This window comes from Schistocerca cancellata, chromosome 1 (genome assembly GCF_023864275.1).
Source record: "Schistocerca cancellata isolate TAMUIC-IGC-003103 chromosome 1, iqSchCanc2.1, whole genome shotgun sequence".
In the NCBI taxonomy this organism is placed as follows: Eukaryota; Metazoa; Arthropoda; class Insecta; order Orthoptera; family Acrididae; genus Schistocerca; species Schistocerca cancellata.
The window spans coordinates 161898715-161913546 of NC_064626.1; the positions used below are offsets into that span (position 1 = coordinate 161898715).

The following is a 14832-nucleotide window of genomic DNA, read 5'->3' on the forward strand; positions in this document are numbered from 1 at the left end:
ATCGCACCATCCAGCGGCAAAGCATTTGCTAGTGGAACTGTAAAGATCACTGTGTCAGCTTTGCCGCTTGCCGCAATCATCAGAGTATCCTGGTGTCTTAGACTGCAGCAATTCTCGGAAATGACAGGATTCCACACGTTATCCAGCTGGTAGCCACTGCCCAGCTCGTTAGATTTCCCGTGATGGGTATTTCAATGGATTCTTTTATAATGGAGTCCCAAAAAGATGTTGTTGCCAAAATTACAGTTTTGTCATACTCCACTGAATGTCCATTGGAGATACAATGTTCCGCAATCACAGACTTGCTGGATTGTGAAAGGCGAGTGCAATGTTTGTGTTCTGTAGAGCACTCTCCACTGTGCGTGTTGTTTTTTTCTATCTAGACCATACCACACAGGCAGGGTATTACGTAAATTCCCAGCTTTCGCAATAACAAATTATCCTTCATTGATCCCAGCAGATCTGAAATCTTAGATGGTGGTGCAAAATCACTTTCACCTCAATCTTATTAAAGATTCTTGCTATTTTGAAGGAAGTATTTACAATGAAGTGAAGAAAAGTTAGGGACTTTGCTGGTGCATTCTCCTCTTTATCCTCTTCCTGGTTCTTGGTTTTAGCTGAGAATGCCCTGTTTATTTGTGGGATAAGGTATCCATTGTCCCTGAACATTGTCTTTAAATGTGCAAGCTCTTTAGGCACACGATCTGCATCCAAGACTGTATGGGCTCTATGTACATGGCTTTTAAGCACTCTCGTGGTTTGGGATTGGTGACTGCAACTTGAATAATAAGTACAAATCAGTGTGAGTGGGCTTCAGATAAACAGAATGTCCCAGAGAGCCGTCACCCTTCTGCGAAACCAAAACTTCCAGATCCAGGAATGGGAGACAGACACCTTTCTCTATTCCATAGTGAATCAAATGATGTTATCGATGGAGTTAAGACGATGTAAAAACTCCATTAACCTATCTTCTCTGTGGGGACATACTATGTAAGTATCATCTATGTACCTCCAAGAAACAGTCGGTTTAAGAACTACCGATTCAAGTGCTCGTTCCTCACAATCCTTCACGAAAAAAGTTAGCCATCATCAGAGACAAGGAGCTGCCCACGGCAACGCCATCAATCTGTTCACAATATTCTTGGTCGAACATAAAATAGGTTGAGGAATGAGCGTGCCAAAACAAAGCAGTGATACCTGAAAGAAACTGTACCAATTTGCATCAAAAAATCCTTTGTAAAAAGAGAAACTACACCAAGACTCACTAAAAGATCCAAACTAGTTAAGTGGAGAGCCCCCAGCCTGTTGATAGAACTGGTCGAGTTCCGTATCCGACATAACATTTACCAAACAACGGTCTCAGCAAGAAAGCAAGATGTCTGGCTAAATCGTATGTAGGGGCATCAATACCGTCTCGGTGGTATGCTGCCCTGTGGGCTCAACTGCTCAATTGTCTTTGGGGGTAATGAGGAGGAATTAAGGAGAGTACATGTCTTCCATTGCACATGTGCTGTAGGGTTGTGATCAATCTTCCTGTACAATGACTGCTCCAGTACAAGAGATGATAATCCTGCAGCACAAGTGCAATGGAAGACATGTGCACTACTGAATTCTTCCTCATTACCTCCCGAGACCTTCAAGTGGTTGTGACCACATATCAAGCATACCCCCAAGACCGTATGGTCTTCCTAAGATGCACAGACTATAGTGAGTAATATTGACACCCACCACATATGTTCTAGCCAAACAGCTTGCTTTCTTGCTAAGACCATTGATTGGTAAATGTCCACACCATGTACACAACTCAGCCAATTTTACCAACAGACTGGAGGCTTTCCACCTAAATACACTCCTGGAAATTGAAATAAGAACACCGTGAATTCATTGTCCCAGGAAGGGGAAACTTTATTGACACATTCCTGGGGTCAGATACATCACATGATCACACTGACAGAACCACAGGCACATAGACACAGGCAACAGAGCATGCACAATGTCGGCACTAGTACAGTGTATATCCACCTTTCGCAGCAATGCAGGCTGCTATTCTCCCATGGAGACGATCGTAGAGATGCTGGATGTAGTCCTGTGGAACGGCTTGCCATGCCATTTCCACCTGGCGCCTCAGTTGGACCAGCGTTCGTGCTGGACATGCAGACCGCGTGAGATGACGCTTCATCCAGTCCCAAACATGCTCAATGGGGGACAGATCCGGAGATCTTGGTGGCCAGGGTAGTTGACTTACACCTTCTAGAGCACGTTGGGTGGCACGGGATACATGCGGACGTGCATTGTCCTGTTGGAACAGCAAGTTCCCTTGCCGGTCTAGGAATGGTAGAACGATGGGTTCGATGACGGTTTGGATGTACCGTGCACTATTCAGTGTCCCCTCGACGATCACCAGTGGTGTACGGCCAGTGTAGGAGATCGCTCCCCACACCATGATGCCGGGTGTTGGCCCTGTGTGCCTCGGTCGTATGCAGTCCTGATTGTGGCGCTCACCTGCACGGCGCCAAACACGCATACGACCATCATTGGCACCAAGGCAGAAGCGACTCTCATCGCTGAAGACGACACGTCTCCATTCGTCCCTCCATTCACGCCTGTCGCGACACCACTGGAGGCGGGCTGCACGATGTTGGGGCGTGAGCGGAAGACGGCCTAACGGTGTGCGGGACCGTAGCCCAGCTTCATGGAGACGGTTGCGAATGGTCCTCGCCGATACCCCAGGAGCAACAGTGTCCCTAATTTGCTGGGAGGTGGCGGTGCGGTCCCCTAAGGCACTGCGTAGGATCCTACGGTCTTGGCATGCATCCGTGCGTCGCTGCAGTCCGGTCCCAGGTCGACGGGCACGTGCACCTTCCGCCGACCACTGGCGACAACATCGATGCACTGTGGAGACCTCACGCCCCACGTGTTGAGCAATTCGGCGGTACGTCCACCCGGCCTCCCGCATGCCCACTATACGCCCTCGCTCAAAGTCCGTCAACTGCACATACGGTTCACGTCCACGCTGTCGCGGCATGCTACCAGTGTTAAAGACTGCGATGGAGGTCCGTATGCCACGGCAAACTGGCTGACACTGACGGCGGCGGTGCACAAATGCTGCGCAGCTAGCGCCATTCGACAGCCAACACCGCGGTTCCTGGTGTGTCCGCTGTGCCGTGCGTGTGATCATTGCTTGTACAGCCCTCTCGCAGTGTCCGGAGCAAGTATGGTGGGTCTGACACACCGGTGTCAATGTGTTCTTTTTTTCCATTTCCAGGAGTGTATTTTGTGCTGTGCACAGAAGAATGACAGATTTTCAAAAACTCTTCCTGCAGCAGTTTTGTGAACTTCCCTGATTTTGTGCAAGTCACAACTACATTTTTTTTAAATTTATGAGTCATCAACTCTTTTTTGAACAATCCAATCAAATTTCCTGGATGTTTCTTGTACACATAAGAAAACATAAGAATATTTTTCTTTACACAGTTATAGTATAGTGTGCTGTGAAGAAATTGCTAATCTTTTTCAAATTTTTTTTTTTGTACCTTGTTTTCCAGGGGATCTAGAATATGTTGATTGGTACTGGCAGAGGGTTTGATTGCTATTAATTACACAACTGAGGTCAAAATTAGAGATAAATACCTTCATCTGTATCTGAAATCCTTCAGCAGATGCTAATACTTCATCCATAATTCATAACTCTTTGGAGCTGTTCAAATATTTGAAATTTTAACTACAAACCACAAACAGAATACACAACTGGAGGAAGTATGCTGTAAAGTGTGATCTATTAATGAAATTACTACAGTGAAAATGACTATTTTTGAATAATCTGCTTGACATATATTATTTAATGAGGTTTCATATGAAAAAAGGAAAAGAAAAGGTACACATACAGGATACGAGGGTTTGAAAAAGTACTGACAGCTTGGTTGCCATGAACAAACCTCATGTGTGTCTTCAGTTTCTTTAAGCAAAAAGCCCCCCCCCCCCCCCTCCAAACATGCGCCCCTGGACTGTTGTAGGGCCTCATACAAAGAACATGGATGATGTCTCTCTGCATTTGTCTTCTTGATGAAGGGTCATAATCCTCAACTTTGCATGTGAAGTCCAGAAAGCGAGTAACGATGTCATATGTTAAAAAGAAGCACTTTAATTACTTCTCTGAGAGTCTGCACAGGTGTAAAAATCCACACCAAGAGTTCTAGGCTGTATTTCACTGGCTGGTGCTTGGTGTTCCAACACTCTCGATCCTTCTTCTCAGTGTCCATAGTACGTAAGAGCACCAGCTGTCTTGCTTCTTTGGTCCTGTTGATGAAGTGTTTAACACAATCATCCTAAGCATTGTCTGGATGAAATACGGAAAGTACGAGTATATCAACTGCTGGTTCTGCCTCGTGATGGTGGAGCAGAAAATTTAGTATGAAGATTACAGCGTCTCTTCACAGTGTTGTATGTAAATGTCCACATGGACAATATTTTATGTGAATCTCTCTGTTTAACATCAAATAAAATGAGAGCATATCTTCCAATGTTTTAATAAATCATTCTGTGAGGCCACTCATCTATGAGTGGTAGGCAGTTGTCATCCTGAGGCTGAAGTTGCAATATGAAATTACCTCTGATACTGGTCTAGACTGGTACACTTTTCCACAGTCGGAGATCATTACACAGGGTGCTGCATGCTCCCAAATGATGTCTTCTCCAAGAACCTCTAGCAGTTGGCACAGCTCTGGTGACAGCATAGTGGGCGAGATAGTCAGTGCAGACTATTATCAACTGATTCCTATTTGCCAACTTTGGGAACTTCCCCAAGAGGTCAATTGCAATTCCTTGGAATAGCACTGCTGCAAGTGGAATTTGTGTTAGATGCAGCAGAGGTAGACGCGGCAGGTGTTTCAGTTGCTGGCATTTCTTATGGTGGATCACATAGTGTAACAGATCGGTAGTGATATACCTGCATCTAATTCTGTCTTAGAGTCTTCACAAATTCCAGGGAGCAGATGTTGGAACATCGTAGAAATATGTAAGATAGCTGGCTGGAGATGAGTCGTGATGATGAGCAACCACATCTGCCACATTGGACCATAGTTTCTCTTATGCAGTGTTCTGTTTACTGACTGAAATTTTCCTTTGGTCATTTTCTCCTCCTTCTTGGGGCTCTATGTTTTCTGTAATGCTGCAGCTACTGTCTGTTCAATAGCAATGTCATTTAATGCAGCAATCACAGATTTCATCCTCCTACTGTTTTCTGCCAAAGGATTCCTTGAAAGACGGGCAGCATCCTTCGGTTTGCATCCAATTTTGTGTACCACTGCGACATCCTACTCATGAAGCCTCAGTGACCATCTCGCCTAGTTGACATTACAGATTCTTCAGGCTAATCCACCATCATTGAGAATGGTGGTCCATCACAACTTTGTTTTGCATAATAAGCAGGGCCACAACTTGTTGATGGCCCAACCAACAGCAAGACACTTTTTCAGTTGTAGAGCAGTTCATCATAGATTTGCAGAATACTTTAGAAGTATAAGTTATCATCTTTCCAGCACCTTCCTCAATTTGTGCAAGAGCTGCACCTATCCCATGCCCTAGCACCTGTGCATGTGTGTCCTGGAATTCCCTTCAAACAATACTAGGGCTGCAGAAGATGTTAGCAGCTCCTTAAAGACAAGAAAGGTCTTTCTTGTACCTCACATCAGGAAAATTTGTCTCTCCCTGTAGTAGTTCTTCCAAGTGACATGCTCTGACCTGTCTTCTTGGTACAGCAGTCCTTTATTAATCTCTGGTAATATGAGGCCAAGTTTTATGGAGGCAGTCTCTTCCTCAATCTGCCAGTAGCCTGTATGTACGACCATATTGAGAATATTTTCCCCCTTCCAAATAGTCAACGATATCATCACAAGGCAATGGGTCCACATCTTTTTTGTGATCTTGTTCAATTTTCAGTAATTGGTGCGCGCGCGCGCGCACACACACACACACACACACACACACACACACACACACACACACACACCATGTGCTGTCCTCTTTCATGAGAACCACAGGAGAGGACCAATGACTTTCTAAAGGTTCTATGATGTCACATTGCAGCACCATCTCCATTTCCTCTTGAATTATGCATTGTTCTTCTGATGTACCCTATATGAACACTGGCTAATTGGTGGATGATACCCAGTGCTGATACAGTGTTTTAACGTGGGTTGATTGATCTGGTTTTACCTCAATCCAAATTGGAAAGCATCAAAAAATTGTCACAGAATGGCTAACACTCACCTAAGTTCCTCTGATAGACCAGATCATAATGGCAAGTTAATAGTACCTTCGTCCACTGAGTTTTCTGTGGTGGTACCAGAGCACAAGTTTTCATCAACAGCACTGAGCTGCCCCTCCTGGACTGATTCGGTTGTTCCTAAACACTTGCCTTTAGAGATGAGTGGTGGCTGCTTGTGACAATTAGTGATCCAAAGTTCTCTTTGGCCACCTACAATGCTTATAATTGTCACTCATATGTAGATTTCTTTTGTGAACTCTGGTATCTTTTTGCAACTGACAAAAGTTCAATAGTTTAACAGTGTCTCGATTGACCGCCGGAACTCTTTTTGCTAACAGAGAGATAACAATGCCTTGAATGGCAAACAAGTGTCCAGGGAAATCTTTGTTTTGTGTTCTTTTTGGAACAGCTTCATCAATCTGGAGTTCTGACGTTTTGTAGTTTATGACAGTTTATGATGTCTGTAAGACATCCCATGTGATAACAACATCATGACTACAATCTGTTAAAATGACAAATTCGAAGAGCTGTGTTCTGCCACTGATAGTCATCCTTCCTATACATGTACTTATCAGCTGGATGACCTTCATCACAGTCACTTTTATATCATGAACCTTAGTCCTCTTTAGCTGGTGACAATAAGCTTTTGACATTACGGAAGAAGCAGAAGCCCCCGAGTCTACTATTGTCTGGGCACGATGGCCGTCAGTGAAGACATCAATGAGATTTTGTGACATCTTAGTAACTGTCATTCATGGAGGATTTTCCTGTGGCAGCTCACCCCCATAAATGGTCACATTACTTAGTTGTCCTGAATTCAGTGGCTAGGCGAGTGGCTGGTAACTCTGTACAACAATGGGGAACGAATTTGGCATGTTGGGGAGGGGGGGGGGGGGGGGGACCTCACCCAGGGTATGGTGGTGAACTTCATACCACAGGTTGGCTGCAATTGACTGTCACAAACAGGATTGTTGTGATGGTTGACTTCTTGTGGCATTACAATTGTTCAACACTCACCATCCTTCTCTGCAGTAGTGTACAATGTGTCCATGGCATCCACAGCAGAAACATACTAGCATGATCTGCTCCAAATGTCTGTTCTTCTGTGGGATGTTATAGTTGGAAGAGTTGGTTGCACCTGTGATGGTCAGATGCTGGAGTGTTGTTAGGCAGCTGTGAGAAAAATCCAAGCTGGCTGAGCCCTTTCTTCAGGATGCGCCTGACTGGTGGCTAAGATTGGTGCTAAAGATTCTTTTACATTCTCTGTTGCCTCCTGCTGTAAAGGTTCCACAACTTATGGCTGCTGTCTCTGGTGTACTTGGTCTGACATTTCTGGTTGCCATAACTACCTAGCACAGGAGAAGCTAGGCAAGGTCCTGGTGGTATTCCATAACTGCTCCAGAGACCATATCCTGGAGTTGCTCATGTATGTTTTGTCAAACTATTTTCGGTTGCATTTTCTTGATGTGTAGGCACCACTTGATGAATTACTGTATTGATATCCTTTACCAGAAGAGTTTGGTACATGTCTTCTGAGACCCCTTTCATCAAATGTGATATTTTTTTGGCTTGTGCCACATTCAAATTTATAATGTGGCATAGGGCCAAAACATTCAGTAGGTAAGATTGTAGCTTTCTCATGATGTTAGGCCCTGTTGTTCAATAGTTCTTCCACTAACTGTTCTTGCTGTTGGTTGTCACCAAACGTTTTCTTCAACATACTTTAATTTATCCAACTGTCAAACTTCTCTTTGTTGTTCTCTAACCATTGTTGGCAGCACTGTTCAAGTAAAAGTACGCATTTGCCAAAAACATCACATCATGCTGCCTGCTGTATTTGGTGACTCAGTCAAATCAATTCAGCCAATTTGTTGGGTTCAGACTATCTCTGGAAAACAATGTGGACGCCTGAAGTACACATGAGGTACAGTTGACTAGGATCCACTGGAATCCTGTATATAAGGACCTTTAGAATGATATACTGCTTGTAATCCAATTCTTGTCCATGTAGGTGACAGCTTTTACATTGCCTAATTGGAGCAATGTCTGAAGTACCCAGTGTCCCCACCAAACAACGTCACACACTACTCCACACAGAAGTCCAAATCCAAGAACAGGGTGTCAATGAAGTACAACACTTAGTATCATAAACATGTTTATTATAGATACGAATGTACACCCAGAACAGAACTGCCCTCCTGGATGGAGAGTACTGCTATTTATACAAACACAGAATATTCCAGAATATAAGAACATAACAAACATAAAAAGTTTTGAAAACTTTCAGGAATGATAAACACTAAACAACAAATATTTGCCGGTGATGGTGCTACGCTGACCTGCAGCACACCAGCCAGCAATGCTGACCACTACTCCACAAGGCATGCAGCACAACTCTGAGCAAAATTCTATTTGTCACCAGTTACTACTTTAATGGTGTATTACAACTTCATTTCTACATTGAATCTGAATCCAAAATGAGACTCAGCAGATGTGCAGGTCATTCATTACCAACCATGGAATCAACAGGCACAGTATGAGATATATACATATTACTCAGAATTGGCATGAAGTATGAAAAATATTTCACTATTCTATGTATATTCTAATCACAGTCTGCAAATAAGGCAATTCAAAACCTCTGCCTGATCTAGATGATCAGCACTATTTCGCACTGGTTATCTTTCAATTCACAGGTCATTTTGTTAAATTTGCAAGACCTGAACTACAAATTATAACATATCTGTCCCATCCCCAAGTTCAGCACTTCAGAAATTTTGATAGAGATTTTACCTGATTGAGCTTATCACTGCCATGTTGCTCACTGATGTAGACATGGTGAAATATTACACATAATTTAATGAACTTCCATAAAAATTACAGCAGGTTCAAGACTAAGACGTAATGAAAAAATTAGAAAGAGAGATAGTCATTGTATATTGTGCAGTCCAGAGTAACTTAATAAAAAATAGAGTTTTCTGGGATTTATTGAACCATTTGGGGGAAGGGGGCAGGGGAAGACCAGTAAAAGTTCACACATGAAAATTTACAAATCCCTTAAACTGTGCCTTCACTGCCCTCCCATTATATCTTTCCATCAATTTTGAATCAGTCAATTACAAATCTTATTTGTGGTATCCCACATTGATTTTCACAATCATGCAGAAAACCATTCTTTGTTAAGCACATGTTGGTTATGAGTGCACATGGGTACATGTTTAATAGCATCATTTTGTGAAGGCAGACATGTGAACTCAGGAGTACACTATTGAAGAAATTTTTTTTAAGTTCAAAAAAGAAAAATGAAAACTATGGGTAAGACATCATGAATCACTTTATACTGATGCTTCCAGGCTCTATACAATCTGTTCTTCAGAAACAGATTGGAAAAAAACAGTTGGAGAAAAATGCAACAAATGCAGCAACTAGATAGAAATAAAGGTAAGGCAATATGGTATGTACAGCAAAGAGAATGGTATCATGCAATTTTTCTTCCCCCATCATACATACTACTTGCTAATTTTATAAATGTTGAATGAATACTATGTTATAAGTTTTAGTAGCAGGTGCATATTTTTCAAGAATTGTTTTAGCAAAAGAGTCCACTGACTGCATTGCCAGAGGTCTCCACACGAAGAACTTAAGTTCAACCCCAGTTTCCAGGATCTGTGCAATGTGCTCCAACCACCAGCATAACAGCATCTAAGGCCCACACCTGACACTGAGAAGGTGACTTCAGACAGTCACAGCTCAGCAGATTTGTTAGTGAAAGCTGGAAATTACAACAAATCCACCCGCAGCCTTGGCCAGTGCAACATCATCCTGTTTCTTCCAGATGTGCTGATTTCAACAAGTGATGGACATGAAAAAATGGTTCAAATGGCTCTGAGCACTATGGGACTTAACATCTGTGGTCATCAGTCCCCTAGAACTTAGAACTACTTAAACCTAACTAACCTAAGGACATCACACACATCTATGCCCGAGGCAGGATTCGAACCAGCGACCGTAGCGGTCACGCGGTTCCAGACTGTAGCGCCTAGAACCGCACGGCCACACCGGCGGGCGATGGACATGAAGGTGTGCATGAAGGGATGTGTTGTGTCCTTGTGTCCTAGGATGGCAACAATCTGGAGAGCTCAATGTAAAGCACAGGAACCTACTCTGTCCACACACAGCACACAGGATATCACATACGCAAGTCGCATGACCTGTAAGTAGGTGTAAATGTGGGATTGTCACCACAACTCCATCCTGCTCTACCCTGGCACTGCTTATTTTATCTACTTGGTATTTCAGAATAATGGACTAATATTTGCACTATGGGCTCATTATACTGAGAGCCAATTTTGGTCTGATTGTGAGTGTGTTTATAGCTATTGTTTTTCTAGCTTTCTGGACTTCAGTTGGAAAACTCAGGGACACCATATATTTTTGTGCTTGAGATGATCTCACTATGTTGTCTACATTCTTGAAAATGTATTGACATGTTCTTTGTGTACTTACATTGTGGGAAAATGTACCTAATGCAGGCACAAAATTTGTGACATTTAATAATATTATTTCTGTAATTACTTACATCATCAAGTGTATTTTACATTAATAAATGAAACAACCATTTCAGTTTTAAAGAGGCTAGTCATGAAATTTAGTAAAACCTCTGCATGGATGCTAGAGATCAAAAGTGATTTTTCCACCCCATTAAGAAGCAACACCTTTTGTTGATGTGGATTCCTAGCAGGAATCGCACATTCAATTTCATCAATCATAGAAAAAAAAGAATCAGGCAAAAACAGTCTGTGTGGAAAACCATAACAGCTATTTTCGGACCACAAGGATGTGCAATTTGTGGGCTCTGTGGAAGCAGTAGTATTAAACACTTTCAAAACTGCCATATTCCATTCAGAACAGACACTGTGAACAGTTTGTGATAAGAATGTTCACAGTTCATTGTTGTCTGCATTTGCCCTCCCCTCTTTCAGTTCTCCCCAACCAATATTTTGCACCTAACGACCTGCTCTTCCTAAAGGTTACCATGAAATGGCTTGCTTCTCAACATTTTTTACTTCTGAAAGATTCAGTCCCAAATAGGTGTACTTCCAGCTGACAGAATTCTGTCTTTTGTGACTGCACTTACCATTTTTCCAACGTGTGTTATTTATAAGTGGGACACACTCTAACCCACAGCTGAGCATAACATCACTAGAAAATATTATATAGATATAGAAACTTAAGATGTGTACTAAAAATCAGCTCTCAGGGAACTGAGCTTACAGAATGCGAAAAAATCTTAACAATCTTGCATAAATACCACAGTGGAAATACATACAACACAAGGTTATAAACAGTACCACTATAAAGAAAAACACTGGAAACTGTATTTGTAATATGAATACCGGTGATATTTCACCATTACTGCACCATGAGAAAAAGAAAATAGGGAGATATCTGCAGAAAAAAATCACTGATCAAAATTTTCAACGCGTTCATGAAATGGCTATACATCTGGAAAGAATTCCCCATGTAGCAAAAACTTACACCTATGGTGTATACAGTTAGAAGAAACAGATCTCAAAAGAATATTGAGTGGTCACATGTAGGGAGTCACAAAAAGTATGCCAATGGCAACATGCCATGCACGTCTGAACTATAGTTTTCCCAGGAAACTGTACAGCACATTCTTATTAGTGCACCAATTGTAGATGCTGTCAATTGCAGCTTTTACATACTTTGGCACTAAATGACAAGTTGTACACTATCAGTTTGCTGGTGTCTACAAGTGTGCATGGTGAATAAGACTTAACAATTACTTGGTTTCTGTGGCAAACACACTCTTTATGTCGATGAAAAAGGAAATCTTCATAATCTAATAATACGAGGTGTAGCATATAAAGAAATCACAACTGGGAAAATTCTAGATTCATCTCTTTCAGAGAGAGAGAGAGAGAGAGAGAGAGAGAGAGAGAGAGAGAGAGAGAGAGAGATATCATACTAAATGTTTTATGTTTCATCTGTCTTTCTGGTGAGTACTGAGACAATATCTAGGCCTGCTTGAATTGTAACGCAGCCGCAACTTGACTAGGACTTCAGCAACTATCTGTTCCAATCACATCTGATACTGTATCATGGTCACTATGTAATTTACATTATCTCAGTCTGCTGTATCACTGAACTGGATGTACAAATTCTCAAGATCTTGCATTTATCAATTGAATGTAAACGTTGCCTAACCTTTAGCTTTGTAAATTTTCTTGTGTGGGGTTGCTGAATCATTCTGTGCACTCTCCATCAATTTGCCGAAAGAAATTTTCTTACTGCAATATGTAGAAAGATCTTTTACCATATTAACATACAATATATCGCACCCAGTTTCTGTTTTTATTACTTGTGCAGTCTTTCCATTGTGAACATGTTTCGTTATTTTTGGCCCGTGTAGTATAGAAACACAAAATTAAAGTGTTATGCTCACAGCAGTAAAAACATCCATTCACAGATTTTAGTGAAAACACAATATGCAGCCCCAATTCAACTTTCTTTTTTTTCATGATTATTACATCTAACGCATAGACACATAAAACATGAAAGGATATTATATAACATACCTGGTGGCATATTCTGTTGTAGCATTGTAGGTGGAAGTACTTTTGGCAGTTCAAAGCCTCGTAACTTTAGGTTTATAAGTTTACAGGCAATACTGAACTCTGTTATATTCATTTTCCCATCTGAGTCAGTATCTGCTAAAGACCTGTAACAAATTTACAGTCAATTTATCATATGTACTATGTAGTTCTTGAGATGTCATATAAGTAATCACATTACTCTGATCAAAGGTAAGTGTGCCCTACTGACAACTCAAAGAAGAGAGTGTAATTCTAAGAACACACTTTCACTACCTTGAGCAGCTACCCAATATACTTCATTCACTTTAAGAAAAATACTACTTACCATATTTGACCCAAAATTGCTGGTGGTAGTCGAGATTGGAGGAGAAACCCCTTTGCCTGTTCACCTGTGACAATGCCATTTACTGGTTGTAGGGCACGGAATTGTTCTTCGTACCGTGCTCGTTCGTGAGGCAATATGACCCACGGTTCAGCAGGTCCTCCTTTTCAAGAAAGGACACTACATGTTAGTTCATCTTTTTTATATCAATTATTTAATTCCAATTCAATACAAACTCAGAAGGGTCCATAAAAAGTAAAGGAAATAATTACTTACATGATTCTCTCTTATTTAGTTTATACCACAGATGATTATTAAGAAGCCTTAAGTTTTTAAGGTTATTAGTTGTCAATCTATGAAAACAAAGGTTTGTTGAGAAACAGTGACAGAAACTTGCCCAGAGCATTTTGTGCGCTTTGAAAGGAAGGAATCAGGGTTTAACATCTAACTGACTATGAGGTTGATAGAGACTGAGCACAGGCTCTGAATGTTTCAAAGATGTAGAAGCCTTACAGCCTTTCAAAGGGACCAACAAGGCATTTGCCTGGAGCAATTTAGGGAAATCGTGAAAAACCTAAGTGGGAAATCACAAAAAACCTACGTCTGGACAGCCAGATGCAGATACGAACCACTGTTCTCCCAAATGTGAGTCCAGTTGGCTAACCACTGCGCAGCCTGCTCATTGTATGTTTTGAACGTATCTTCACACAACTAGACAAATCGTTTTCCTTATATATATTCTTTGTACAGAAACCAGACTGCAGTTATAAGAGTCGAGGGGCATGAAAGGAAAGCAGTGGTTGGGAAGGGAGTGGGACAGGGATGTAGCCTCTCCTCGATGTTATTCAATCTGTATACTGAGCAAGCAGTAAAGCAAACAAAAGAAAAATTCAGAGTAGGTATTAAAATCCATGGAGAAGAAATAAAAACTTTGATGTTCGCCGATGACATTGTAATTCTGTCAGAGACAGCAAAGGACCTGGAAGAGCAGTTGAACGGAATGGACATTGTCTTGAAAGAAGGATATAAGATGAACATCAACAAAAGCAAAACGAGGATAATGGAATGTAGTCGAATTAAGTCTGGTGATGCTGAGGGAATTAGATTATGAAATGACACACTTAAAGTAGTAAAGAAGTCTTGCTAATTGGAGAGCAAAATAACTGATGATGGTCAAAGTAGAGGGAATATAAAATGTAGACTGGCAATGGCAAGGAAAGCGTTTCTGAAGGAGAGGGATTTGTTAACATCGAGTATAGATTTAAGTGTCAGGAATCATTTCTGAAAGTATTTGTATGGAGTGTAGCCATGTATGGAAGTGAAACGTGGACGATAAATAGTTTGGACAAGAAGAGAATAGAAGCTTTCCAAATGTTGTGCTACAGAAGAATGCTGGAGATTAGATGGGTAGATCACATAACTAATGAGGAGGTATTGAATAGAATTGGGGAGAAAAGGAGTTTGTGGCACAACTTGACTAGTAGAAGGGATCGGTTGGTAGGACATGTTCTGCGGCATCAAGGGATCACCAATTTAGTATTGGAGGGCAGCGTGGAGGGTAAAAATCGTGGAGGGAGACAAAGAGATGAATACACTAAGCAGATTCAGAAGGATGTAGGTTGCAG

General features: G+C 41.6%; 1 protein-coding gene across 8 annotated transcripts in view; it reads right to left on the reverse strand.

Moving 5' to 3' along the window:
* LOC126167729 (intersectin-1) overlaps window positions 1-14832 on the reverse strand; it is a 299692-nt gene that overhangs the window by 243111 nt on the left and 41749 nt on the right. For all 8 annotated transcript variants that reach the window (XM_049920505.1, XM_049920504.1, XM_049920503.1 and 5 more), the window contains exons 3-4: window positions 13211-13370; window positions 12868-13010 (exon numbers count right to left, since the gene is read on the reverse strand). In XM_049920505.1, the coding sequence (XP_049776462.1) occupies window positions 12868-13010; window positions 13211-13370 (303 nt within the window). The remainder of the gene's footprint in view (window positions 1-12867; window positions 13011-13210; window positions 13371-14832) is intronic.